The sequence below is a fragment of the Drosophila novamexicana genome, unplaced genomic scaffold (genome assembly GCF_003285875.2).
Source record: "Drosophila novamexicana strain 15010-1031.04,08,12 unplaced genomic scaffold, DnovRS2.1 tig00001270-arrow-arrow-pilon, whole genome shotgun sequence".
Taxonomy (NCBI): Eukaryota; Metazoa; Arthropoda; class Insecta; order Diptera; family Drosophilidae; genus Drosophila; species Drosophila novamexicana.
In genome coordinates, this window is record NW_020824847.1 from 205,342 (window position 1) to 230,363 (window position 25,022).

Consider the following 25,022-nt stretch of genomic DNA (forward strand, 5'->3'; position numbering starts at 1 on the left):
CATACATATATATATATATATATATATATATATATTAGGCGTCTTTATTTCGTACAATTCGTTTCAATTATGTTTTGGGTTCTCTTTGAGGCATAACCCAAGTAATACAATTTCTATATGTATGTGTATATGTTTTTCATTCGTATTTTCTAGAGTTGTGTTCTATATATCTAGCTCAAGGAGCGCGGGTATACATATTATTATTAACAGTTCTTAGTTCAGTTCTGTTCAATATAGTTAATCAATTGGGTATATACAACATTTAAATATATATGTATATATATATAAAACAGAATACAACACAAGAAACGGCAGAAAACAAATTATGAAATTTTTGTTGCTTAAGTTAAGACAAAAGGTCGCTTACGAAAAAAAAACTTTATACTTGGTACATAACGTTACACGTCTGAAGTCTGTCTTTTAAATGTATATTATAAAAAATTGTGCAACATGTTCCCAAAACCATTTATAGAATTTAAATGCCTGCACCCAAAGGCAGGCCATATAACAAAATGTATCTTTAACGAACTTTAGGCGACTTTTCGGAACATGTGAGAATACGTGTTGATATAAAAATGTTACTCGAATTGTTTGAACAAAATAAAAAATATACAATAATAATAAAGCACAACTCTACAAACTACTAAGTACATTTAGTTGTACACACAAAAATTGACTCTAGAACATGTTCAATATTGTTTCAAAAATAATTGTCTAAATCTTAATTTAGGTTTTCTTTTTTTTTTGTCATAAAGGAATGTTTTTTTGCTATTGGTTATTTGCCAATGTTTTTTGTTTTCGCTTTTGTTGTCGACGGTTATTTTTGTTTAGTAGGACTTTCTAAGTAATACTGCCGCTCTATGGGAATGGATGGGAATTTGTGGTTTTGGAGTCGGTTAAAGGTTCGATTTAGGGTCGGGTTTGTTTACAAGGTGCCTTGGTCCTTTGTTAGATGCGTTCATGGAATGATAATTTAGTGTTTAGTTCAACTTAGGCTCTAAATATGTTATGTGTTATCTGGGTGGCGTATACGAACATGCTTCTTTAAGTACTTAGTAACTAGCTGTAAACATTAACTAAAAACAACAAAATACGATTAATAATTCTACAAATATAAGTAAAGTTGCCACAGACAAAAAAAAAAAAAACATGTTAAGAAAATAATCGTTAGCTAGGATGTTGTGTGTATGGGGTATGAGGGGACCACAAAAAAAAAAAATTTAGAAGGTGGGCATGGGACTCATCTTAAAGCTTTTTACTGCCATCAATATCGATGCTCAGATCCGGTAGCGAGCCGCGTGCATGCAACAGGCTACGCTTCTCCGGGTCCTTGATCTTCTTTGGCTTGGGTCTGTTCGTTTTTGTATACCGATTGATCACACCATCCGTCTCATCCATCATACGCAATATAAGCGTCTGATCAGATGAGTCTAGCGGCGCTATTGAGATATCTCGCACGGCACGGAATTTACCGCAATTGTTCAAATGCTCGTTCTCCAAGCGGAAAAAGTTCCAAACGAAGCGACTGTCAAAGAACGTAAATTGAATTACAATTAAAGCATAGAAAATGTCGGGATATGGCTTTACCGAAAGACTTCCAGAATGCCCGTTATGGAGGTCATTATATCGCCGCTCACAATTTTCATTTCAGTCAAATAAAAGGACAGCGCCCAGATGAAACGCAGCGCCAGATCCTCCAATATGGCAAAGTAATAAAAGCCCTGATTGGAAAACATTCAAACCAAATATTATATTATGGATTTTCAATTAGTTAGCAGCTGGTTACGCACCGTAGACGAGTAGACGACCTCCTCGCGTAAGAAGGTATTCTCGCCGGCATTCTTATCAAACAAGCCCCAATCCATTTTAATATCCCAGGTGTACGAATAGCAGGATGAGACTATAGAAGCCACAATCCACAGCCAGGTGTATGGATTATCAAAGGTGCTCGCATAGTTGGCTGGCATGCAATAGAAAGAGATAGCAGCATGTCTGAGCAAAAAGAGATACAACAAACAATTACTTACGACTGTTGAAGCTCTTCAGCGTGGCGAAGATGACCACCATAAAGGTTGTTGAGTATTTGCCCGCATTGACCAGATGGGGAAAGGCTTCCCGGGTGTCGCGATAACGTCGCAGGCATTGCGCAAAACGAAACCAGGCAGGCAGGCAATTGACAATGGGTCGCACTATGAAATCCTTTTCCATGCATATGGACGCATCCACCGCCTCGGACCAGTTGCCATTAGTAAAGTAAAAGCATATGAGATACTCAAAATCCAAAATGGCAGTGGCCAGGGAATTCAGCTGATCGCCCAGCCAGAAATCGGCAAAGCCCACATGAAAGAACGGCGCCGCCAGGCAGCGTCCCGTGATGCGCAACAGCCAAAAGCGTGCATCATGATGCAGCACATGAAACGGATTGGCCAGAAATATCACCATAATGAGCGTCAGGGTTAATGGATTGATAAAGGCCGGTATGCTCAGGCTGGCGCTGTACAGAAAGCTCAGCATGCTCAGTGTCCAGACGACGCCAAATATGGCCGCCAGCTCCATGAGATGCTGTTCCGACAGATGATTTCGCGGATCCAGCTCGAAGATGAGCACATGATTAACACCAGACGAACGCCAGCCGTAAATGTTAACGCCAATCAGAAAGATAAACTCAATGATCAGCAACGGGCCGCGATACAGGCGAAATGTGACCTTCAGATTCTCTCCGGTTATGTCGTGAAATATCGCAGACAGCACCACCACAATGCCCAGCACAATGAAGCTGCCGGAGAAGAGGCCCACCTTGAATGTTGTCCACGGGCTCTGCTGTTCGCCCAACGGCGGCACACGCAATCGTTTCATCGCTCGCTGTCGATCGCCGCCCTCCAGCTCTCCCGTGACCGTCGTTTCCGTTTCATTGATAATGTTGTCGATGTCTTTGTTGATAAAGAAATGCGAAGCCTCCACATACTCCTGACGCCACTTGGCGCCACTGTCCACGCGCAGCAGCTGGAATTACAAATGAAAAGCACTTGAAATAATATTTCTAAAAATGCATAAGCTTTTAGTTAAAAAGCTGACTAATTTGCTAAAGAAACTATTTTACTCTAAATTTAATTCAATTTAAAAATATATTGCTGATTAAATTTGAACATAAATAATATCTAAAATTGAATATTAAATTAAATTGTCAAATATTGAAATTAAATCTTTTTCTTTAAATCTTTTTTAAATCTATAAATACTTTAATAAATTGTTTAAATATTTTAGCTAAATGTTTGAATATCTTAATTAAATTTTTGTTTAAGTGTTTTCATTAATTGTTTTAATATTTAAGTTAAATATTTAAATGTTTAAATATTTTAATTAAATGTTCAAATATTTTTATTAAATATATAAACCCAAAAATAAGCAGATATTCAAATAATCAATCGGATTATTTGCTTATTTTATCATCTAAATCACATATTAAATTTAGTTAAGCTTTTAAACATTTTAACATTTGATTACGATTGGCAACATGGCTCACCTTATCATGCTTTTTGAGTATTTTACGAAAACCCGTATGATTCAGATTCTGATAGTTCTGCAACAGAATAAGACTCAAATAGAACTCGCTGAAGGCCAGTTTCAGCTCGCGGGCCTTGCGATCCGGCAGCGCTGCGTGTCGTTTCTGGCCCTTGGACTTCTTGGCGGTACGTTCGGACTCCTCAATGCTGGACTTTAGCTCCGCATTGAGTGTGGCAAACTTACGCGTTGCCTCCGCCAACTTTTCCGAATAGAAAGTGTTTATCTTTTTCAGTTCCTTGTCGCAATAGTGAAAGAAATTCTCATCGAAGTTAGCGAAATGCCGTTTGAGCACCTCATCCTCCACGCTGTCCACTGAGGGTGCCTCCTCGACGGCCAAATAAAGCATGGCCTTCATTTCCTGTCAAACAAAGAGCATAATAAGCATGAGGATATATATGATATATAGGCTGGAACTGTTACGAATAGGAATTGCAGCCCCGATACACTGAGCCTAAAAAGTATGTTGTTATGCACATCTACTCTCCTTCCTAATCTTCAATCTTCATATCATATTGCTGCTATGGAGCTGTTTATACAGCTTTTATATGAAAGTTTACAAAAACTGATTTGTTTGTTTATGAGATTAATGAGACGACAATTGATTTATATGAAAAACTGTTTTGTTTATGCAGATCAGCCAGATCAATCTCAGCTAAGAGTTTTGACTTTCTATCTCTTTCCTATACCCTCTCTTTCCTTTACCATCTCAGCTGCGTTCTTGATTAACTCTGATGTTAATAGTACGATCTCTTTGAAATTTTCAGGACTTAAATAGGGCGTCGCGATGTGTGTATATGCCAAAGCCCAAGACTGCACCTTCAACAAAAATGTTCAATTTGAGGGTATACGTAATGTATTTGTGTATACTCTATGAAAATCACATGGTTATCTTGGTTAACCAGGTTCTTATAAGCACTGAGATATGGAAAGAAAAACCTAAGCTAAAGTACCTTATACATGATTTTCTTGAAATATTTTGCTTCAAGAGGAACTAGGTTCCAAATTTTAAATATTTAGCTTTTGTAAGTTCTGCAATCGACGCCTTATTACATTAAGATTGAGAACATGTATACCAAAGATTTCTTTAAGCTGAATTGCAGTTTGTTCAACTTTAGCAGTGTTTCCCTCTAGAATAGGGGCTAAGCATTTATATAACTATATCTTTAACTATCTCAGTTAGATGTTGGGCTGTGTGGCAAGTCTCACCTCATAGTTGATGTACTGCTTGCGCCATTCGGGCGTTATGTGCGCCGACAGATGCTCCGCGAACTTCATGACGGCGGCCTTCTTGTTGTTGTCCTCGTAGCTGCTGCTGCTGGTTGTTTCGTGTCCCTGGCTAGGTTCTTATCCAACTGCGAGCCAGCACTGCAAACAAACAAACCGAAAAAGAAAAATAAAACAAACAAAATGAATACAATTTGTTCGCTTTGTTCACGACCGAGTCGTGGATAATTTAACGCCCGACTGCAGACGCCATGGGGCCGAGCCGAGCCGAGTCGAGCCGAAATCAATGCATATTCAGGCACCAAGAGTATATAGCATGCATCTAGATAATATCCAATCAGGCAAATTGGTAACAACCTTGTAAAACAGTTGGCAACTGTGTGCGCTTGCGGCTGATAAGACAAGACAAGCAAAGGTCTCTCTTTGAATACCCTTGCAATGCGTATTATAAAATATGTAAAGCATAGAATAGGCGTCTATACCAGCTCTCTGTATATCATTTATTCCCAGCCAGCATAGCCAAGTACTATATACGTAAATATATATGCTTGCCGCTTACATAGATGTCTATATATCTGCCCAACTATTTGCCTGACTATGCGAACTGTCTCAGTTATGAAGCTATTTTTATGAAACTTGGCATAGATATATGTATATATGTTGGAGTCGGCCGAATCGGATCACTATACTATATAGCAGTCATAGGAATGATCGTTTGATAATTGGATATTTCTATTAAAAAACCTTTTTGTTATTATAAATAAGATGCTGCTTACAAATGAGCATATCATCTCTATAGGAGGCTCTTTAGCTCTATAGGAGGAATCGGTCGAAACTTGAGTTGCTTTATGGAAAACCTTGATGTTCTTCAAGATATCTTGTCTGAACTGAAAAATCGTTTATCAATTGTTTCGTCTCAATCGTTGGGAAATAAGAAATTACCCTAAGAGCATTTCGAAGCTGTGCTGCGTTCGTATTAGAGTGGGGATTTCTAGTTCAATTTGCTGAATAAGTTCACGCGTTCATTTTCTGGCCGTGAACTAAATCGGTCATTTAGTTCACACGTTCATGAACGATGAATTCTGCTCAGCTATTCAGTCGCTCACGAACTATTCGCTTAGTTCAGTTATGCAGTCAAATCAAAATTGAAATTAAAATCCCGCTATCTTTTAAGTTTATTACGAACTGAACATCTCAAAAGAACGTATCGTTCAGGAACGGCTGAACTGCTGAATTGCATGCATTGTTCATGAACGACTGAACGAGTATCAAGAATGTATCGTTCATGACCGACTGAATAGCTGAACGAGTGAACTAAATCACTGAATAAGTTCAGTAGTTCATTCTAATGACCCGTTCAATCGAACTGGGTCTGAACTAAACGAAACAACTCTAGTACGTATGCAAGGGTATTTGAGCTTCGGTGTGTGTTAGCTTCTATGTACAAAGTTTATAAGCACATAGCTGTATGTTTACTTTTATTAGCGCTGCCCGCATAATAAGTTAAGCAAATTGGAAAATTTTTGTCGCTGCGCTGTGTTCACAAAGACGATCGCGTTTTGAATCAATTAATTGCACAAATATTTGCTCAAAAGCGGCAACAAGATGAACAACAACAACAACAACAACAACAACAACAACAGCTATGCTTGGACTTGGAGCCGGGTTGAGCTTCCGTTTTAGGACAATAGCCAAAAGGTAACTCGCGCACACACACACACACACCTGCACACAGCTGCGTGCGTTAATTGATAGCGTGTCAATATGTCAATTGCGTGCGTTCATTCAATTAATGTCAACATTTAATTCCAAATATAGATTTCAAATTGTCTGGCCTGATCGATTGGGCCATTCAAGCCGTATCGCATATGCATCAATATTTACAGCTACAAAAACAAACTGCAACAACAACAAGTGCGACAACAACAGCATGTGTGTTAAACACTTGTTGCCGTTATTTAGCTTATCTCTGCTCTGTGCACTGATTTTGTCTGCGGGCTTAGCTACGCGACGATAAGGCAGACACATTCGACAATCACACACACACATATTTGACAATCACACACACACACACACGCACAGCATGCACGCAAATATTTGATCAATAAAGTTGTCAAGCCAAAAGAAATGCAAGTCGTGCCTTCCTGGTTTGACTCACACAGCTTAAGCTCGGGCAGAATGAAAGCAGCGGCCAGCGCTGCCTGGACAGCGCTGATGATAACTGTTGTTTGTGCTGCCTCTGCCGCTGCCGCTGCCTCTGCCGCTGATGCTACTGTAAATCAACTGCGTTTGCGTTTTGTGCTTGAACCAGACAAAACTGTCGGCCCAATTAATTGACGGACGGCATCACGAGATTAGGTTGAACGAAATTGCTTTTCAATTACATAAATATTACACATCAATCTACATATACTATGCACCAAAGTGTCTCTGTTGACATACAAACGCTGGCTGGCTGGCTGCTGCTTGCAGCGCTGCTGCTGCTGCTGTCGCTGCTGCTTGTCCTGTTTGCTGGTTATTGTTATTGCTGCAGCTCGTTTTGTATTATTGTCGTTTTTGGTTGGCGGCACAAGTTAATTGCTATGGGCATATGTTAACTGGTATGCATTTAGGCCGACACTTAATCATTACTAATTGAAAACATTAACTAATTGGTTAAGTACACTTTATCACAGAATAGCGCGCACGGAACAACAAAGAACAAAAAGCAAACGAAACAAAATGCGAGGGCTGCAGCGCTACGCGTACGTTTATCGATGGGCAGTATTGGTAAATGCGCGCGAAAACCCTGATTGCCTATCGATGAGTATATTAACAATGGCTATAATGGGCAAATTCTTTTAAAATAGAGCACACAACCGTCTCGACAATTAAAGCATTCATATGCGAAATTTATTAAATGCGCTCAATGTGCATTTAATTGTGCTAGCAAGTATCGCGCGTTTCGTTGCCAACGCAACGATAGTCAGACTATCGATAACACGACCCATGCTCCGTGATATTGAAATAGTTCTTGGAAATCGCAAGCGACGCTCGCTCACAGTTTGCTCTCAGAGTTTTTTTACGCTAATAAATTGCAACGAATTTCGCAACTAAACGACACGTGAAACTACGCAGTTTCCGCTGCTGGAAATGAGTACGAACCTAAAGAATCTAAAGATGGGCCACTTCGGCGGCGGCGGCGCTGGCTACAGCATGTCAGCTGGCAAATTGCTTGCAAACAATAACACCAACGGCACCAGCGGGACAGGCGGCGGCGCAGGTGCGAGCGGCGCTGGCGGCAGCAGCAGCAGCGGCAGCAAATCAGCGTCCCATGCGACAGCCGATCCGGATGTCTTCCAAACGCCCAGCGGTGTAATAATACCGCTGATACGCAGCAGAGATGTGCCTAAGCAGCTGCCAACGCTGACCGTCGCACTGCAGCGTCCCGCGGACGAGCATTTGGCTGCAGAGGATCTGGATGCGGTGCAACTGGAACTGGAGCTAATGCTCTCGAATGTGGCGTTGCGTGCGCGCGTTTTAAAGGCTGAATACGATAGCTTGGACAAGGATGAGAAGCGTCAGGATCGTCGAAAATTTGAGCGCATGGCGCCCTGCTCACCGCCCACAAATGCGGGCATGCTCAATGGACTGCTGGGTCTGGGCGCCAACAACGTCGGCAACAGCAGCGGCATTGGCAGCCCAGCGCAAGCGACGAACTCCAAGAGGAAACTGCGTGACGAACCAACGGGCGTGCGTAAAAAACACTCATCCATGACGATAGTCAAGCAGCAGCAACAGCTGCAGGGCTCCAAGCACATGGCCAAGAACAGTCCGCTGGCTGTGCACACGGACGACAGCATGGACTACGTATCGCTGCCCGCCATCCAACAGCAGCAGCAGCAGCAGCAACAGCAACAATCACAACAGATGATACTGCCTAAGGTGGCGATGCCTAAAAACGATATGCCAAACAAGTTTTGGCTATCGGTTGAGCCTTATTGCATGCCACTGACCAATGAGGATTTGCGACTGATTGATGATCTACTAGAGCAATATCGTGGACCATTAGTGCCGCCGGTGCCCACACTGGGACCGCACTATTCCACAGTTTGGGCGCAGGAGGATATGAAGACGCTGCAGCCGGGCGGTGCACGTCAGAAATCTCAAAATGCCAGCGCCATGCTGAAAAAAGCGGATGGTATGCTGGAGGAGAGCATAACGGGGCCGCTCACACAACGCCTCGTCTCGGCGTTAATGGACGAATCGCTGCCCAGTGAACAGGCGGCGGTTGGCGAGCACAGCAATAGCAGCAGCAACGAAAACACACACTCCTCATCCACCAGCCATGCGGCGGGCGGTGCAGTTGCCGCGGGCAACTTCCGTTCGCTGGCCATGCTCAAGCACGGTGTGGGCATTGAGCAACGACTGAAAAAGGAGCTGGTGGATAGCGGACTGATCGATGCCAGCGAGATGGCCGCACACGAGGATGTGGACGAGGTGCTGCTGGAGATAAAGCGCGTCACCGCCGAAATAAATAGCGTGGCGCAATTCAACAGCGATGAGCTGAAACGATTGCGCGCCGCCGCCAGCGAGGAGATCAAACGCATCGAACTGAAACGTAAACTGGATACAATCGATCAGGAAATTCTCGAGTGCTACAAACGTATGCTGCAGTACCGGGCCAAGCGAAAGGGTCACACCAGCGAGGAGAAGCAGGAGATATTGCGCTTGACCAGCGAACAGCGAGCGCTCGCCGAGCAGCTGGAGCGCATGCAGTTACTGGGCGCCGGCGATGGAAAATTGTAGGACAGGAGCTTGGCCTGGGGCTGGCGCCAGTTAATGGCACTGCATCGGGCGGCGCTGCTGTGGCAGCAGTGGGAGCGGCATAGCGTTTGGAACGATATCAGTTTACAATTGCAATGTGTATAAAAAGCAAATATAACTAACTAATAAGACATAACAAATTATGGGGAAAAACTAATCAAATTTCACTGCTTAACTCGCCAGTTTGTAAATTAGCAAACCTCTCACACATTCACACTATGTACACCTCTATAAACACACACACACACACATACACACACACACAAAAGATATATATATATATACACATATATAGTTCGTACATACAATTTTTATATAGCCTTAAGTTAATTGTGCCAGGCAATAAAACTTGTCGCTGTCACCCAAATATCGTTTTCGCCAATCTCCTCTGCTCCTCTGCTCCTTCAGGTTGTACACCAATCCGAACACCACAAGCGATCGGCACACTTTGAAACCCAAACCAGCTGGAGCTGCACCCCTAACCCACCCAAAGACTGGCCGGGCACAGGCAGCGGAAGCACAGCTGTTTGCTCTTCGATAAGGCGAGGACGCCTCCAGCTGGAATTCGCCTAATTAAAATTAAACAAGCACAAATTCATAAATTATTTATCAACAACAACGCACACCGACACTCGAATACGCTGCCAAACTGTTTTTCGCTCTGTCTCGTATCTATATTTCAGTTTCTTTCTATCTGCCTATCTCGAGCTGTTCCCTAGATAACTGATGTCTCGTCGCCTGATAGATATATGGACGCACTAGTTTATCGCCTCAATATGACAGCAGCGCTTAAATCATTTCAAATATCATCGGTCAAGTGCTTTAGTCTTCTCTTGTGTTTATAACATTGCCTTAAGTCTTCTATATGGTGTACCTTACAATTTTCCCTGGATATTTTATGGTATGATTATATATTTTGAATTCCCTTTGCCGCATGAAAGTTGCGAAAACGATGGAATCGCAGTCTCGGACCCAATCCGGAAACCGTTTTAACACTATGCTCTTCAGGTGCTATCTCTTTTCATGGAATGGAAACCTTAAACAAATCTCAAGCATAAACAAATGAATTGTGAGAAAATATAATGCCAGCTAATTTCCAGGGCTTATAAACTGGAAATGGAAAACGCAATCAAAGTGCAAACAGCATTTCATTGTATAAACTTTATTTCTTACGATTCAGTAAACAACTTGTGTGGTGTATGTTTGTATATGGGAATGCTATACACATAAGTACGTATATATGAATAAACCAAATAGATAGAAAATTAACATATATATCTATATATATACATAAATATATAGGTGTTTATATTGTTGTATATACACGTAGACATGTGCAGAGCTTAATATATGCGATTGTACTTTATGTTGTCAGCGGTGCAGTGGTTCCTACTTCATCTTCCGTCTATCGCAGCGTCGATGCATCCAAACGACAAATGCCTATCACAGAAGCGGCAGTCTTTGCCTCGCCGGATGCTTTAGCGTACGCTATGAGGGCAGTGCATCAAACTCCGGCCGATAATCGTTTAGCAAATCGGAACGGCAGGAGACTTGTATGGCCGAGGCGTTCGCCTTGAGCCGCAAATTGTTATCGTTGGTCAGCAGCATCAGGTGTGGCACCTGCGTCTGCAGCTGCAGGCAGCAGTTGACAATGCTGTCGTCCGGGCAGTCCACCTCAATCAAATGGTCCGCCTCCTCCAGCGCCGATTGACCTAAGCGCAGTGAAAATGTACATATATAAATCAGCTGTCGATTAAAGTCTCAATCTAGTCTGCATACCTTGTATTTTGAGGCTGTCGTCAAACTTTTTATTCAAATAGCGTATGGCGCGAATGGCCGCCAGACGCTTCAGTTCGTTGTCATCGCGCCTGTCCTTGAGCTTGTCCAGTTCCTTGATGACTATATACGGTATATAGAGCATGCTGCCGTTTGTCTCGCCCAATGCCACATGGCACAGATCCTCCACAAACAGCAGATTATCCATTAGCACATTTGTGTCCAGCACAAAGTACATGTGATCCAAGCGACGTGCAGGCAAATCCTGCCCAGTTGTTAACAGACGCTGCATCTTTATGCCCGATATATCCTCCTGCTCCGACACGCTGTGATTCTTGTTCAAAGACAAATCATGCTGGCTATTGGAAACCTGTAAATAATTTATATTATTAGCAACGATAATGACAAATAATTGTGCATATACGAATAGGAGGACACCTGGCAAGGCTGGCATTTGAAATACGCACCACTTTAACGCTGCTGCTCGCTGCTGCATCGTTGTCCTCCTCCTCTTGCCAGTCTATATCCATGGGTTCCACATCATCGTTTGTCTTTACACAGGCGGGCAATGGGCTTGTCTTGGCGCTTTTTTGGATTGTTGGCAGTTTCTTGCTGGCCAATGTAGATTCACATTTATTGTTGTTGTTGAACTCCTTTTGCTGTTGCTGCAGTGACTCGCGGAGTTGCAGCAGGCGCTGATTGGCTAGGGGCAGCAATACTCATGAGCAGAGCGCACACTTGGAAAGGTTAATAATAGCTTACCACTTATGGAGCGATTCCTTTCTAGTCTATTGCTAGCATCGAGCAGCGCCTTGGGCTTGGCCCAGGCATTCTTAGCACCAATGTGCGAAGCGTTGGCCGGCTTGTGGACGGCAGAAGCTCCACATCTTTGACTAAAACTATTTGAGGCTGCGCTGGCCTGTGGCTTGACCGTGGCCGGCACAGGCCTTGTCTTCTCCGGAAAGCAAAAATTCTTCAAGCTTTGGAAGCCCTTCGACTGTCTGGGCGTCTCCACTGGCGTCTCACCAGCTTTCCGTGTTCTGTGGAATGTGGCAGTGGCGCTTGTGCTGGTCGCGGTGTTGGTGGGTGGGCTGCTGGTGGGTGGGCTGCTAGTCAGGCTGCTGTTTCTGGTGCTCCGTTTGGTCGCGGGTCGTTCTTTGTCTACTTTGACGCTCTTTGATAGCTTCAAATTTGTCTGCAAGCGTTTGAGCCGTTCCTGTGCGGGCTGCTTGGTTGCGCCCTCTGTGGACATGTCCGTAAATTGTAAACATTTTAACGTATTCAATATCTAACAAAAACTGACGGATTCTCACTTACTTTGCTGCTGACGTATATTTAAGATGACTTGGCTTTCGGCATCGTTGTCGATGGCTCTATGCTTGGCTAGTTTAAGGCTACATTTGCGTTTTTCGCCATCCATTGCGCGCCGTGCAACATATAAACACGTTTCCAACTACGCATAGATCCTAATAAACAACGGTAAAAAACAATAGTGACAGCAATCAGCTGTTTGCCTGCTGGCCTACGGCTATCGAAATCGTTACGATAGTTGGTTGCTACGGCATAATTTTGAGTACTATTTAATAAATATGTTTTGTGCGCTTGGGTAAATAGTTTTTATATTATATATATAGTTTTCTTATTGTTTACATCTACAAGCAGCTTGTCATTGGTTGTTAATAGCATACTCGAAAATATGTGACTTTCGCGTCACAATCGATAGCCACAATATCGTAATCACGTACCATCTCTTGTTTGGTTGCTTTGGTATTTCGAACATCGAACAAATTAGCTTAGCGATATATCGATACATATTGCACAGCCCTAGTCGCCATAATAGCAACCGGTGTTTTTTTTTGCTGCAAGCCAGAGATAGTCAGTCTTCCAGATTTCTTAGCGGTTGCCTAATCAATTGTTTCTGATTTAACACAAAACCACTCAACATGATTAAGGTAAGCATTGTATATAGTATTTATGCGAATAAACAATATGCCTGTCTGGTTCATACCAGGCTGATTAAGTATTACGTTGGCGACTGTGATCCGGCCAACGGGTGCAAAGTCCAATTGGGACACCAATTGTCTGCTAAGAATAACTGTATGTGTACCATGTACCTTGTACTCAAGCATTCACGCGCCGCTTTCTCGTTACACAATAATTAAATAGATCGTTCGCCCTTATCAGCTGTTAACACTGATTATCTGATTATCACTTGCAGAACGTTGTCTCCCTGGTGACTGGTGGCGCCTCCGGCCTGGGCCGTGCCACAGCCGAACGTTTGGCCAAGCAGGGCGCCAGCGTTGTGCTCGCCGATCTGCCATCGTCCAAGGGCAACGATGTGGCCAAGGAGCTGGGCGACAAGGTGGTCTTTGTGCCGGTCGATGTGACCTCCGAGCAGGATGTGAGCGCCGCTCTCCAAACGGCCAAGGACAAGTTCGGACGTCTCGATTTGACGGTCAACTGTGCGGGCACAGCAACCGCCGTAAAGACGTACAATTTCAATAAGAACGTGGCCCACAAACTGGAAGATTTCCAGCGCGTGATCAACATCAACACGGTGGGCACGTTCAATGTGATTCGTCTGTCCGCCGGCCTGATGGGCAGCAATGCGCCCAACCAGGATGGCCAGCGTGGCGTCATTGTGAACACCGCCTCGGTGGCCGCTTTTGATGGACAGATTGGCCAGGCCGCCTATTCGGCATCGAAGGCTGCCGTTGTGGGCATGACCTTGCCCATTGCCCGCGATCTGAGCACCCAGGGCATACGCATCTGTACGATTGCGCCGGGTCTGTTCAATACGCCCATGTTGGCTGCGCTGCCGGAGAAGGTGCGCACATTTTTGGCCAAGTCGATACCGTTCCCACAGCGTCTGGGCGAGCCCAGCGAGTACGCCCAGCTGGTGCAGGCCATCTATGAGAATCCGTTGCTCAACGGCGAGGTCATCCGCCTGGACGGTGCCCTGCGCATGATGCCTTAAACGGAACATGGGTTGCACTCGAGATCAGTTTTGCATTTAACGGAGCGCTTGCTATGTGTGTGTTTTATCCTCTTTCTCTCTAGTACATAGGCTCAAAGTTTTTGTTTTTGCATTCATTTTGTAATTGTATAGAATAAAAATGCTGGGATTTGAATTTCAAATTTGCGATGCCTCCTTGGCTTTGATAGGCTCAAGTGTATCGATAGCAGCTGGTATTTGTTTTAGTATTTCTTTGGACCGAGCACAGAGTTTGGCGTTTACATCGCTAGCGCGCTCTGGTCACACTGGAAACGACGCTGAAACGACGTCGGAGTTTTGGACGAATAAAATAATGCTGAAATTGAAAGCAGCAGCCGAAAAACAATTGCAATGTGTGCAAATGCAAGCAATCAATATGTGTTTATTAACAAAGTGCGTGTGTTAAGCAAAAAGTGCGATCTGTAGGCGTGTAGCAGTGCAATCGCAGCCAGGCAAGAGAGAGCCAGTGCCCAAAGCCAAAGGCAAGTGCAATGAAAATTGTATGCGCCGTGGAATTGTAATGAATGCTAATGCATTTGCTGTGTGTGTGTGTGCGACACATGTATAAAAAGCACAAAAGTGTGTATTTGTGTGTGTGTGTGTGCCTTAGTGTCTGGCTATGTGTACGCGAGAGCCAGGAGAGCAATAATTAAATTAAGCAAAGGTGTTACGTGCATGTGAGCTGCTGCTGCTGCTGCTGCGTCGCTGCCTGTCTGCGCGGTGTGTGTGTGTGTGTGTGTGAGCGCCCAGTTGTGTATATACAAAGTGACAAAAATTCTAATTAGAGTTATTTGTTATCACTATATCCCCTTCCCGCTCGCTCGCGCACACCAAAAATACATATTCAAATTGCAATAACGCTTGACTTCTCGCATTCGCATTAAAATAGCGGCATTCAGTTATCATAAAAAAAATTACTACAGCGCACGAGTTACTACGAAAACGACGACGACGACGACGATGATGCTGTTAACGTCGGTAGCGGCAGCGCAGTAGCGTCGCATTTCCCGGCTACTCCTTTGGGCAGATGCTGCTGGGCGGTGCTGGCTTCGTGTATATATATATATATATATATATATGTGTGTGTGTGTGTGTGTGTGTGTGTGTGTGTGTGTGTGTGTGTGTGTGTGTGTGTATGTGTGTGTGTGGAGGCGTACTACACACAGCGCTGCATTTTTTACGCACTCAAATGTTTTGGCATTGTGTTAGTATATGCATGTGGGTGTACGTGCGTGTGTGTGTGTGTGCATTTTTAAATTGCCAGCGACGGCGTCAGCGCATTTGCCCAAAAGGTAGCAAAAATCTACGCCCAAAATCTACTACTATATTGGCAACAATTTCTGCGCACAAGCAAATGCTGTGCGAAATGCTTTGGTTGTCGGCAAAGAAGGAGGAGGCGTTGGGTGGGTGGAGCGGCTTGTTGGGCGGCGGGCGGCATTAAGGCGCACGCAACTGTCATTGACCTTCAATTCGGTGCAGCATTCGCTGCATTCGTTGCTGCCTCTGCTGCTGCTTCTGCTGCTGCAACAACGTCGCCGCACCCAAAGGTCATATGATGTGTGTGCCGCGCTGCGATGTATGTCATCAATTAATCAATTTATCAATTAATCAACCGTTAATTGGCATTGAAAGCCGCAACTACGCACCGTGAACCAAATGAACGTGTGTGAACCGGAACTGTCATTCAAATATTTGATTCAGGTTCAAAGAATTTTCGATAGTTCGCCAAATGAACTAATTCGATCATTTTACATATAAACAAACAAAAATGTACCAGGATTGGGATTAGGAACTGAAGTCGGAACAGTTTCAAATTCAAACAGCCTGCGAAAACGAAGCTAATGCGAAAAGCTGGTTTTTCAAATTTATCATAAAATCAGTTTATAACAAGCTATACCGTGAACCAACTGGTTCATTGCATAACTCAATATTTGGCTTTAAACTTATTTGAAACTATTCAAAAGCAGCGAAAAGAACTAATCAATCAGTCCTCTAATGAATCGTTGATTGATCAAATCAGTAAACTGAGTTAACAAAAGCCCTTCGCAAGCAGCACAAGGAACTAATCAATCAGTTGATTGATCAAATCAGTAAACTGAAGTAACATAAAACTATTCAAAAGCAGCACAAAGAACTAATGAATCAGTCCTCTAATGAACCGTTGATTGATCAAATAAGTAAACTAAATTAACATAAAGCCCTTCGCAAGCAGCACAAGGAACTAATCAATCGGTTGATTGATCAAATCAGTAAACTGAAGTAACATAAAACTATTCAAAAGCAGCACAAAGAACTAATCAATCAGTCCTTTAATGAACCATTGATTGATCAAATAAGTAAACTGAATTAACAAAAGCCCTTCGCAAGCAGCACAAGGAACTAATCAATCGGTTGATTGATCAAATCAGTAAACTGAAGTAACATAAAACTATTCAAAAGCAGCACAAAGAACTAATCAATCAGTCCTTTAATGAACCATTGATTGATCAAATAAGTAAACTGAATTAACAAAAGCCCTTCGCAAGCAGCACAAGGAACTAATCAATCAGTTAATTGATCAAATCAGTAAACTAAAGTAGAAGGGTATTTTTTTGTTGTGCCGACAAAACCGTTCACAAAGTGTACCAAACGAAAAGCCAACTAGCTTGGCTAGCTGATCAATCAATTAATCAACTAATTAATTTTCTCTCCTCTTTTAGCTTGCTGCACACACACTCTCACACACCTCCCACACAAGCACACACACACGCACACGCCGAACACGCACACACACTGAACATGGAATCGTCCATTAAGCTTAAGGAGTGCAACAGCTCGAATGGCAATCCGAATCAGAGCCTCAATCAGAATCAACTGTGCAATGGCAACAGCAACTGCACAGGAAGCACGACAAACGGCGTATCCGTTAGCATTTGCAGCAGCGACAGCTTTAGCAGCATGATGCCGCCGCCGGCAACGCCGCGCGACCACGAGCTGGTCAGCGCCAACAGCATCGAGCTGAATGCGGCCGCATCGCTGAGCGATGACAGCGGCGTTCCGTTGACCACCAACAGTTCCATATCCAGCGGCGATTCCTATCGCATTGGCATGTGCAAATTCGAAATTGAGGTGAGTTTCACAATTGATTCCGTTTCCCTTTCGCTGCCGCTGACTGTTTCGTTTATTTGCGGCAGATGGTGGAAAGTGACGGCGAGGTCTCGCAGTTTGATTCGCTGGACAACTGCTCGGAGGGCGGCATGAGCGCGGAGAACTTTAATACGCTTAAAAAGGGGCCGCTGGCACCGATAGATCCACCGCCCGAATTTCAGGATTCGCCGCAAACGACCCTGGTGCGCTCCATCTCCAAGAACATTGTGAACAGCCTGCGCCGCTGGACCTCATCGCAATCGTCGTTCGAGCATCTGAAGGACGATGTGACCATGGTCAGCGCAGCGGTGGCCAGCGGCACAGCCAGCCAGGAGCTGGTCCTGTTGCTGGCCAAGCCGATGGCGGACAACAACAGCAGCAGCAGCAAGCTGTTGGGCAGCGATGCCGCTGCCGTGGTGGTCAGCACACAGCCGGGCGCGGCAACGGTGTGCGGCATGCTCTGCCAGGAGCGCACGCTCAAGGAATCGTATGCCATTAACAAGCATTTATATTCGAGCGATTCCATACTGAACAGCCATACGGACAACATATACGACGAGCCCAACAACATAATAAGCAGCTCGCTGGGCAACAGCATCGATCTGCTGGACGAGGACGATGATGATGACGACGATGACGAGGACGAGGGCGAGGAGGACGACGAGGCTGCCTCCGAGCAGAGCAGCTGTTCGCCATCGCTGCCATCGCCGCCGCCGCCCGTTTCCATAATTAAAATCAAACAGACCTTGTGCCCCTACTATCAGGATCATACGCGCTACTTCAAGGCGATACCCACGGAACAGGATAGCATTGCCAGCGCCAAGGCGGCGGCGGCACAGCAGCGCTTCAATACCGCCGGCCTCTCCGAGATACACGACTATGATTTGTATTATGGCGGGCGTGGCAGGCAGCCGGCGCTGCAGCCGCAGGACAACAGCAGCCTGCAGCGGCGACAGCTGCTCTACAGCCCGCTGGGCCATACCAGCCATTGTCACTATCACTCGCATCATGCGCACTATCATCATCATCATCATGGAGCCCATCATCATCAGCATCATGGACACTATCAGCACGGTCAGCGGCCCAATTCACGCAACTCTCTCAACAGCCGGCTGAGCAGCTCGCACAATTCGCTGAACGTATCGTCGGCCAATAAGCCGGACGACTCGATCTTTATCACGCAGGCGATGTCGCATGATGCGCTCTTCACGCGCGAAATATCTGATTTCTATAATGTGCCCATCGATTCGGATATTTATGCGTTTCCCGTCGACATGATCGAACAGCAGCTGGAGCAGCAGCTAGAGAAGGAGAAGCAGCAACAGCAGCTGGAGAAGGAGAAGGAGACGCAGAAGCAGCAGCAGCTGGTGGAGAAGCAACAGCTGGTGGGCAACAAACAGTCGGCGGGCTATCATAAGGCCGCCAGCAGGCGCAACAAACGCAACAAGCGTAAACAACGCTACGCGGCGGGCGCTGCGGCGCCGGAGACCAGCGACGATGGCGGCGACAAGGCGGGCAAGCATGGCAAATATCGAACGCCCGTGGTGCAAACTGGCGAAACGGAGCCGCTGCACATGACGCTCGACGAGGTGAAACAGTTCTATCATACGCTCTACTCCGATGCGGGCAAATCCTCCTGGTGCGCTGGTGCCGGCGCCGGCGGCGGCGGCAACAACAAAATGCCAAACGCAGCGACGGGCAGCGGCAAAGCGCTGGGCGTTAAGTCCAGCAACGAGACCATCTGGAGCGTGTCCACGAATGCGACCAATACGACAAACACGACCACAACGACGGCGCGCACGCGCAGCAGCGCGGGCACCAATCGCGGTGGTGCGGACAGCGCTGCCAAATATCTGAGCAAGCAGAGCAAACATAATATTGACAATGATAAGCTGAACAACAACAACAATAACAACAACAGCAGCAGCAACAATTATGCACAACAGCAACAACAACCCGCCGCCGCAGCAGCAGCAGCAGCAGCAGCAACTGCCGCCACGAATACGTCTCTCAGCGGAGGCGTCGGCGGCGGGGGCGTGGGCGTTGGTACCACGACGACCATCGGCACACAGCTACCGAGCTCGTCGGACAAGCTGCTGGCATCGGATGCACAGCAGCAGGTCAACAACAATAACAAACATCTGCTGCAGACGGAAAAGAAGTCACAATTCTCGCTTAATCTTAAGCAAAAGTTCTGCAGCATCTTTCGCTTTCGGCGCAGCAATCACAGTCGCTGTCGAGCCAATGCGGCGACGGCGGCAGCAGCAGCAGCAGCGGCTGCGGCGGCAGCAGCCAATGCCACAGTTGTGAATGCGACGGCGCCAACAACAGCGACGGCAAATTGTGCGTCGAATCCAACGGATGCGGAGGAGGCGAACAATTGCCTCAATCGCAGCGAGCCGAGCGCTGATCTGCGCAAGAAGTTTCAGTCGCGTGCGCTGCCGCCATTGCCAAAGAAAGGTTCGTATACGGTCCACTTATTGACCTAATTGTATTTCATTTGATGCGCCAATTGCTTTTCAGCTTATGCCATTGACGCCGCCGAAACGGAGCCGGAGGAGCAAAAGAAGAGCGCCGGAGCTCAAGAGCCGCGTGCGCTGCAGTTTACCTCAAGCATTGAGAAAGTCAAAGATGTACGTACACACTCGCTGCTCGTTACTTTATGTTTGCTTTACGTTTCTCGCTACTCGGTACTCGCTAATTGTTACCTTCTTCTCGTTACTCGTTGATCATTACTTATTACTCGTTATTCTTTATGCGCTAGTTCTTAAGTTGCAACTCGTTAATTTATATCTGCTGCTCAACGATTCATGTTACTCGCTACTCGCTAATCATTACTTTTTACTCATTGCTTGTTACTTTACGTTTGCTCTTAGTTTCTCGCCAATCGTTAATTGCTGCTCGCTAGTCATTTTTGATACGTTTTAGTCACTTCTCGTTACTCACTACTCCTTACTTATTACTCGCGTCTTGCTACTCGCTACTCCCTTATTTTTTCACGCTACTTCTTACTCGTTACCGGCTACTCGTTACTCGCTAGTTATTACTAGCTGCCTGTTACCCGCTTCTCGTTATACACTAGTTCCTACTCGTTACTCCTTTTTCGTTGGTCGTTACACGTTATTAATCAGTTTTGCTTTTTGCAGTACGGCTGGTATTGGGGTCCATTGTCCAGCGAGGCCGCCGAGAAGGTGCTCTCCAATGAGCCGGATGGCTCGTTCATTGTGCGTGACAGCTCCGATGATCATTACATATTCTCGTTGAGCTTCAAGCTAAACAACTGTGTGCGCCATGTGCGCATCGAACAGGATCAGGGTAAGTTGCAGACATTAACTCTTTTATGTGTAGAATATCAATCTGTTCAAAGCATCTTTAAGCTAGTTTAAAATATTATTTTATTTGTGCATGGTCATAAAATGGTTAAGTGTAGACGCGCACGCTAAAGTTTTATTTATTTTAATAATCACATGAAACGTTCTTTGGCTTCGAACCGATAACTATTTGAATTCAACTTCCTGACTCGTTTGAATTGAGTTTAATAGATCTACCCAATTTTATGACCGCGATACATAAGCTTAGCTCGTTACTCGTTAGTTTCGAAAGAAAATATGTTTTCTTAGCAGACATCGAAATTAGTTACATTTATACTTTGATTAGCTTACGTGTGATAGTCAAACACTTAGTACAAATAAAATTTAATAACTATATAGTTTGAATTCGCATAGACTACTCGTCGCATTCAAATCCGTTCGTTTACTCGTTGATTAAGCAACGAGTTAATTGAAGCGTATTTTATAATTTTGAAATTCAATCCCATTTATATTTTATAGTTATTGCATATATTCTGAATAATCTCTCCCTCTTTATCTCATTCTATCTCTCTTTCTCGTTCTTTCTCCCTTCATTCCAGGCACATTCTCGTTTGGCTCGTATGCCAAGTTCAAATCCCAAACTATAACCGAGTTCATTGAGAAGGCGGTCGAACATTCGCGCAGCGGCAGGTGCGTTTCGCCAAGGGACACACAAACAATATATTATATATATTTCTATACAATTTATATCGATATTGTATTTTACAGATATTTGTTCTTCCTGCATCGTCGACCGGAGCATGGACCAATGCGCGTGCAATTAACCAATCCAGTATCTAGATTTAAGCATGTACAAAGCTTGCAGCATATGTGCAGGTGCGATGCCCAAATCTTAACTACGATTAAGCAAATGTTATTCGACTCTTCTTTATCGCTTACAGATTTGTTATACTCAAGGCGGTTATACGAAAGGATTTAATACAGACATTGCCATTACCAAGAAGACTTCTAGACTATCTTAACTATAAGCATTGCTACTCCGAGCAGGTGGAGAGCGACAGTTCGCACTCGCAGGTGATTGACGAATCTTTGAGATAATAAATATACCCGGGGAGAGTTGCTCGACTTTGATCATGAAGGAAGTAGCCGAAGAAGCCTTGGCCTGACAGACAAAACTTTGCCCAGGCTGAAACTTTACCCTGCGTCAGGGTGAAGTGGTTTGTGTAGCGAATATTTGTCTGCATTCTCTCTAGAAATATTTAGCGAGGGATCATTAAGCAGCTTGCCTTGCCAGAGTGCTAGCTGTTTTCTGATTCTTTCTGGAAATAGGCGGAACTCTGTGCTTATCACGATAGAAACCGACTCCTTGACTCTAGCGAGCTCGTCCGTTCATTTGTTGCCAAAGTAGCCGGCTTGATCAGGATAAAGCGTGAATCCTGTTCCAGGTCGAGAGCTAATAGATTGACTAGCCTGAGGAGAAAGAGCCTAAAGGGCAGCTTGGCTATCATAATGGTTCCCTCTAAGAATACATTTTTCAAGATTTAATCTGTAAGAATCCATGTTTAATCTGTAACAATCCCTGTTTTTACTGCTTGACTGCCATCCGTAGGAGCTAGAGAGAAGGCAGATGGGGGCTTGGGGAAATGCCACATGCAGGCTTGGAATATTGTGGAAAACGGGGCCAAGAAATACCAGCTAGTATATCTATATATATATATAATGCTATGGCTAACTAAAATTTGTTTCTTTCCGTAGATATCTGGCGATGGCTCGATGTAAAATTTAGCAAGACAATTTGGCGATAAAGAAATTGAAGGATGCGAAAGTGAAAGGCGAAAGCAACAGAAATTATTACATAATATAAGTAGTAGAATTTAACAAATCGAACAGATAAGCAAATGATAAAGCGACAACAAAAAAAGGCAGTTAAAAACGTTATGAGAACAAGAAGAAGCAACAGCAGCAACAAATAATTAAATGCGAATTGTTGATAGAAAAAAGAAACAAACAAAAGGAAGCAAAGAAAGGGAAATTCAAAACTCTGTTTATTGATCATTTTTGTACTCGGTGCTATACTATAATTATAAACTAATTAATGAAAAGTAAAAGCAAAACAAAACAAAAACATATATATATATATATATATATATATATATATACATATATATATATAAATTGATATGATTATGCGTAGTCAAGTAAAGCAAGAACAACAACAATAAGAAGAACAGCAATAGCAACAGAAGACAAACAGATGTATATAATTATGCAAAACTAGAATGGATAATAGATAACAAATAATAATATTAACAATAACAATAACAATAACATTAATAATAACAATAATAATAACAATTTACACAGCCAGCTCCAGACTTTGTGCACGATGCATTTTGCGAGCGCGTTGAATTCTGATTTGAAGAATTCTTCAAATGAAAAGAAACTTAAAATATGCTTGCCTTTTAGCTGTGATTTTTTCCCTCCTCCCTCAATTATAATCATATATAAGCTAATTATACGTATTTGTCTAAGAGTCTACGGACTGATCATGTTTTCATTTGCATCGATATGTTTAACTGTAAATTTGCTCAAGTGCTTGAAACGATAGATACAACGAAATCGATATATCGATAAATCGATCAAAGTGACATCGATTAAGAATCGATATGCAAATCGCTTAACAACATATTTGCGGTTATGTTACATTTAAAAACCGACAAATATGCTGAGAACCGAAGCGTTCGTACAACAATTCAAAACAATATCTTTTTGGCAAATTTATGGTCTGACACTGAGAGAAATACTCGCTAATTGCTCAAACGTTTGTCGCTTTTAAACAATGTTGATATTTTGCGTTCACCGCGTTCGTATTTTGTATGATTTGTTCATTAGATACTCGACACCTATTTGGAGTCTGTTGGGAGTCCCATAGAGTCCCTGTCAGAGCCGTAGCCCACATCCTCAACGAGTCGCTCTCAAAATCGTGCCCAGAGTTCAGTGTTGTTTGGCAAGATCCAAAAAAAGGGAAAACGAAAAGTAACAAAAATAAAAGTCTACAAAAAATAAGGCAAAGAAATGAAAACGTAACGAATATATAAATGAAAGTATTTCGTAATAGAGCAATGCAAACATCGGAGAAATGTTGATGGTAATTAATAATTAATGAATCAATTAATTATTATTATTATTATTATTACTATGTATTTAATTAGTTAAGGAGTCGCGGGCGGGCAATTGCGGCCCGGCCAAATGCAATATGTACATTTATTTAATTGATTGTTAATCCGTATTTGTTTTTCCTGTACTTATTTGTTATTTACGTTTTAAGCTCAGTTCCATAATTGTAGAATTCTTTCTTTTTTTTTTCTCTCTTTTAATTATTGCATATTATTTGTTTTTAATTTTATTGAACTACACGTTGTATATATTTATTTTTTATATGTATAATACACACGCAAACATATATAATTATATTTCCTTTTTTTGTTTTTGTTTTTGTTGACAATACAGCGAAAACAAAAACAAGCAATTACACTGTGCAACATAGTTTTCATGCCCATTAAATTATTTAACCCGTCAATTTGTTATATGAATTTATGTATTTTTGTAAATTTAATTTCAAATTGTTTTTATTGTTTTTTTTTTTTTGTTTTGGGTTTTCTGTTAAAGTATTAGAACAAAAAACCTGTTGCATAGTGTCTATTTGTCTATTATAATTAAATAAGCAATAGAACAAATACAACAAATTGAACAAAATTAAAAAAAAAAAGTTATTACCAAAACGACGGCGCGACACACAAAATGGTCGCAGGCAAAATGAGCAATGGAAAGGCAATATAACAAATTTTTAATAATAAAAATTAAACCAAATTGTTGCTACGCCTCTGTTTTTGTGCCCCCCCCCCCCCCCCCCCCCCTCGCGCCTCGTTTTACTAACAGTACTTAAAACTTGCCAGAACTATCATTAGTTATTCTAATTATGCAATTGCATTTGTGTTTTTTTTTATAATTCGTTGACAGGAACATTGACAAAAGGAAACAATTTGACACAAGCTTTCTGTCTTATATTAATCATTGCAATTTGATCAATGCGCATTATTCACCACAGACTCAGGTCTTATATGGGCCAATGCAGTTTCAGCAATTGTCCTTATTCACCAGTGAATCAAGTCTTATATTATCCAAGGCAATTTCAACAATTTTCCCTATTCACCACTTAC

The 25,022-nt window shown here is 43.3% G+C and overlaps 5 protein-coding genes across 7 annotated transcripts; 3 read left to right on the forward strand and 2 right to left on the reverse strand.

Annotated features, from left to right (window-relative positions):
- Positions 1-763: 763 nt before the first annotated feature.
- Positions 764-9,984, reverse strand: LOC115766852 (xenotropic and polytropic retrovirus receptor 1). Of its 3 annotated transcripts, none has more exons than XM_030710907.1 (7): positions 9,901-9,984; positions 4,771-4,929; positions 3,524-3,922; positions 2,028-3,003; positions 1,791-1,960; positions 1,588-1,721; positions 1,246-1,525 (listed from the first exon to the last, which is right to left on the reverse strand). In XM_030710907.1, exons 2-7 carry the CDS (start codon positions 4,837-4,839, stop codon positions 1,246-1,248), a joined length of 2,028 nt encoding a protein of 675 aa, XP_030566767.1. In that variant the 5' UTR covers positions 4,840-4,929; positions 9,901-9,984. The 3 variants fall into 3 exon arrangements, with proteins under 3 accessions (XP_030566768.1, XP_030566767.1, XP_030566766.1); XM_030710906.1 differs by lacking the exon at positions 9,901-9,984 and adding an exon at positions 7,231-7,264; XM_030710908.1 differs by lacking the exon at positions 9,901-9,984 and having other exon boundaries at positions 764-1,525; positions 4,771-4,839.
- Positions 7,840-9,961, forward strand: LOC115766854 (transcriptional adapter 3-B). The gene has a single exon (XM_030710909.1). It carries the CDS (start codon positions 7,921-7,923, stop codon positions 9,574-9,576), a length of 1,656 nt encoding a protein of 551 aa, XP_030566769.1. The 5' UTR covers positions 7,840-7,920; the 3' UTR covers positions 9,577-9,961.
- Positions 9,985-10,781: 797 nt separating the features above from the next.
- On the reverse strand, positions 10,782-12,980 carry LOC115766903. Its single transcript, XM_030710981.1, has 5 exons — positions 12,688-12,980; positions 12,133-12,612; positions 11,838-12,073; positions 11,374-11,740; positions 10,782-11,306 (listed from the first exon to the last, which is right to left on the reverse strand). Exons 1-5 carry the CDS (start codon positions 12,788-12,790, stop codon positions 11,083-11,085), a joined length of 1,410 nt encoding a protein of 469 aa, XP_030566841.1. The 5' UTR covers positions 12,791-12,980; the 3' UTR covers positions 10,782-11,082.
- A 229-nt stretch (positions 12,981-13,209) lies between these two features.
- On the forward strand, positions 13,210-14,502 carry LOC115766877 (3-hydroxyacyl-CoA dehydrogenase type-2). The gene is made up of 2 exons (XM_030710943.1): positions 13,210-13,322; positions 13,589-14,502. Exons 1-2 carry the CDS (start codon positions 13,314-13,316, stop codon positions 14,345-14,347), a joined length of 768 nt encoding a protein of 255 aa, XP_030566803.1. The 5' UTR covers positions 13,210-13,313; the 3' UTR covers positions 14,348-14,502.
- Positions 14,503-16,950: 2,448 nt separating this feature from the next.
- On the forward strand, positions 16,951-22,772 carry LOC115766886 (lateral signaling target protein 2 homolog). The gene is made up of 8 exons (XM_030710957.1): positions 16,951-17,473; positions 17,539-19,951; positions 20,015-20,124; positions 20,638-20,806; positions 21,402-21,492; positions 21,571-21,678; positions 21,744-21,876; positions 22,558-22,772. Exons 1-8 carry the CDS (start codon positions 17,144-17,146, stop codon positions 22,579-22,581), a joined length of 3,378 nt encoding a protein of 1,125 aa, XP_030566817.1. The 5' UTR covers positions 16,951-17,143; the 3' UTR covers positions 22,582-22,772.
- Positions 22,773-25,022: the final 2,250 nt, after the last annotated feature.

Excerpts from the sequence above, each read along its gene's own strand:
- LOC115766903 (XM_030710981.1), bottom strand. The coding sequence starts at position 12,790 with ATGGATGGCGAAAAACGCAAATGTAGCCTTAAACTAGCCAAGCATAGA. Across the intron at positions 12,613-12,687 it reads AAATATACGTCAGCAGCAAA|AGGGCGCAACCAAGCAGCCC; the intron begins GTAAGTGAGAAT and ends ACATGTCCACAG. Across the intron at positions 11,307-11,373 it reads CGACAGCCTCAAAATACAAG|GTCAATCGGCGCTGGAGGAG; the intron begins GTATGCAGACTA and ends CACTGCGCTTAG.
- LOC115766852 (XM_030710908.1), bottom strand. The coding sequence starts at position 4,839 with ATGAAGTTCGCGGAGCATCTGTCGGCGCACATAACGCCCGAATGGCGC. Across the intron at positions 3,923-4,770 it reads AGCAGTACATCAACTATGAG|GAAATGAAGGCCATGCTTTA; the intron begins GTGAGACTTGCC and ends TTTGTTTGACAG. Across the intron at positions 1,722-1,790 it reads AGGTCGTCTACTCGTCTACG|GGCTTTTATTACTTTGCCAT; the intron begins GTGCGTAACCAG and ends TTTTCCAATCAG.
- LOC115766854 (XM_030710909.1), top strand. The coding sequence starts at position 7,921 with ATGAGTACGAACCTAAAGAATCTAAAGATGGGCCACTTCGGCGGCGGC.
- LOC115766886 (XM_030710957.1), top strand. The coding sequence starts at position 17,144 with ATGGAATCGTCCATTAAGCTTAAGGAGTGCAACAGCTCGAATGGCAAT. Across the intron at positions 20,125-20,637 it reads GCATTGAGAAAGTCAAAGAT|TACGGCTGGTATTGGGGTCC; the intron begins GTACGTACACAC and ends TGCTTTTTGCAG. Across the intron at positions 20,807-21,401 it reads GCGCATCGAACAGGATCAGG|GCACATTCTCGTTTGGCTCG; the intron begins GTAAGTTGCAGA and ends CCTTCATTCCAG.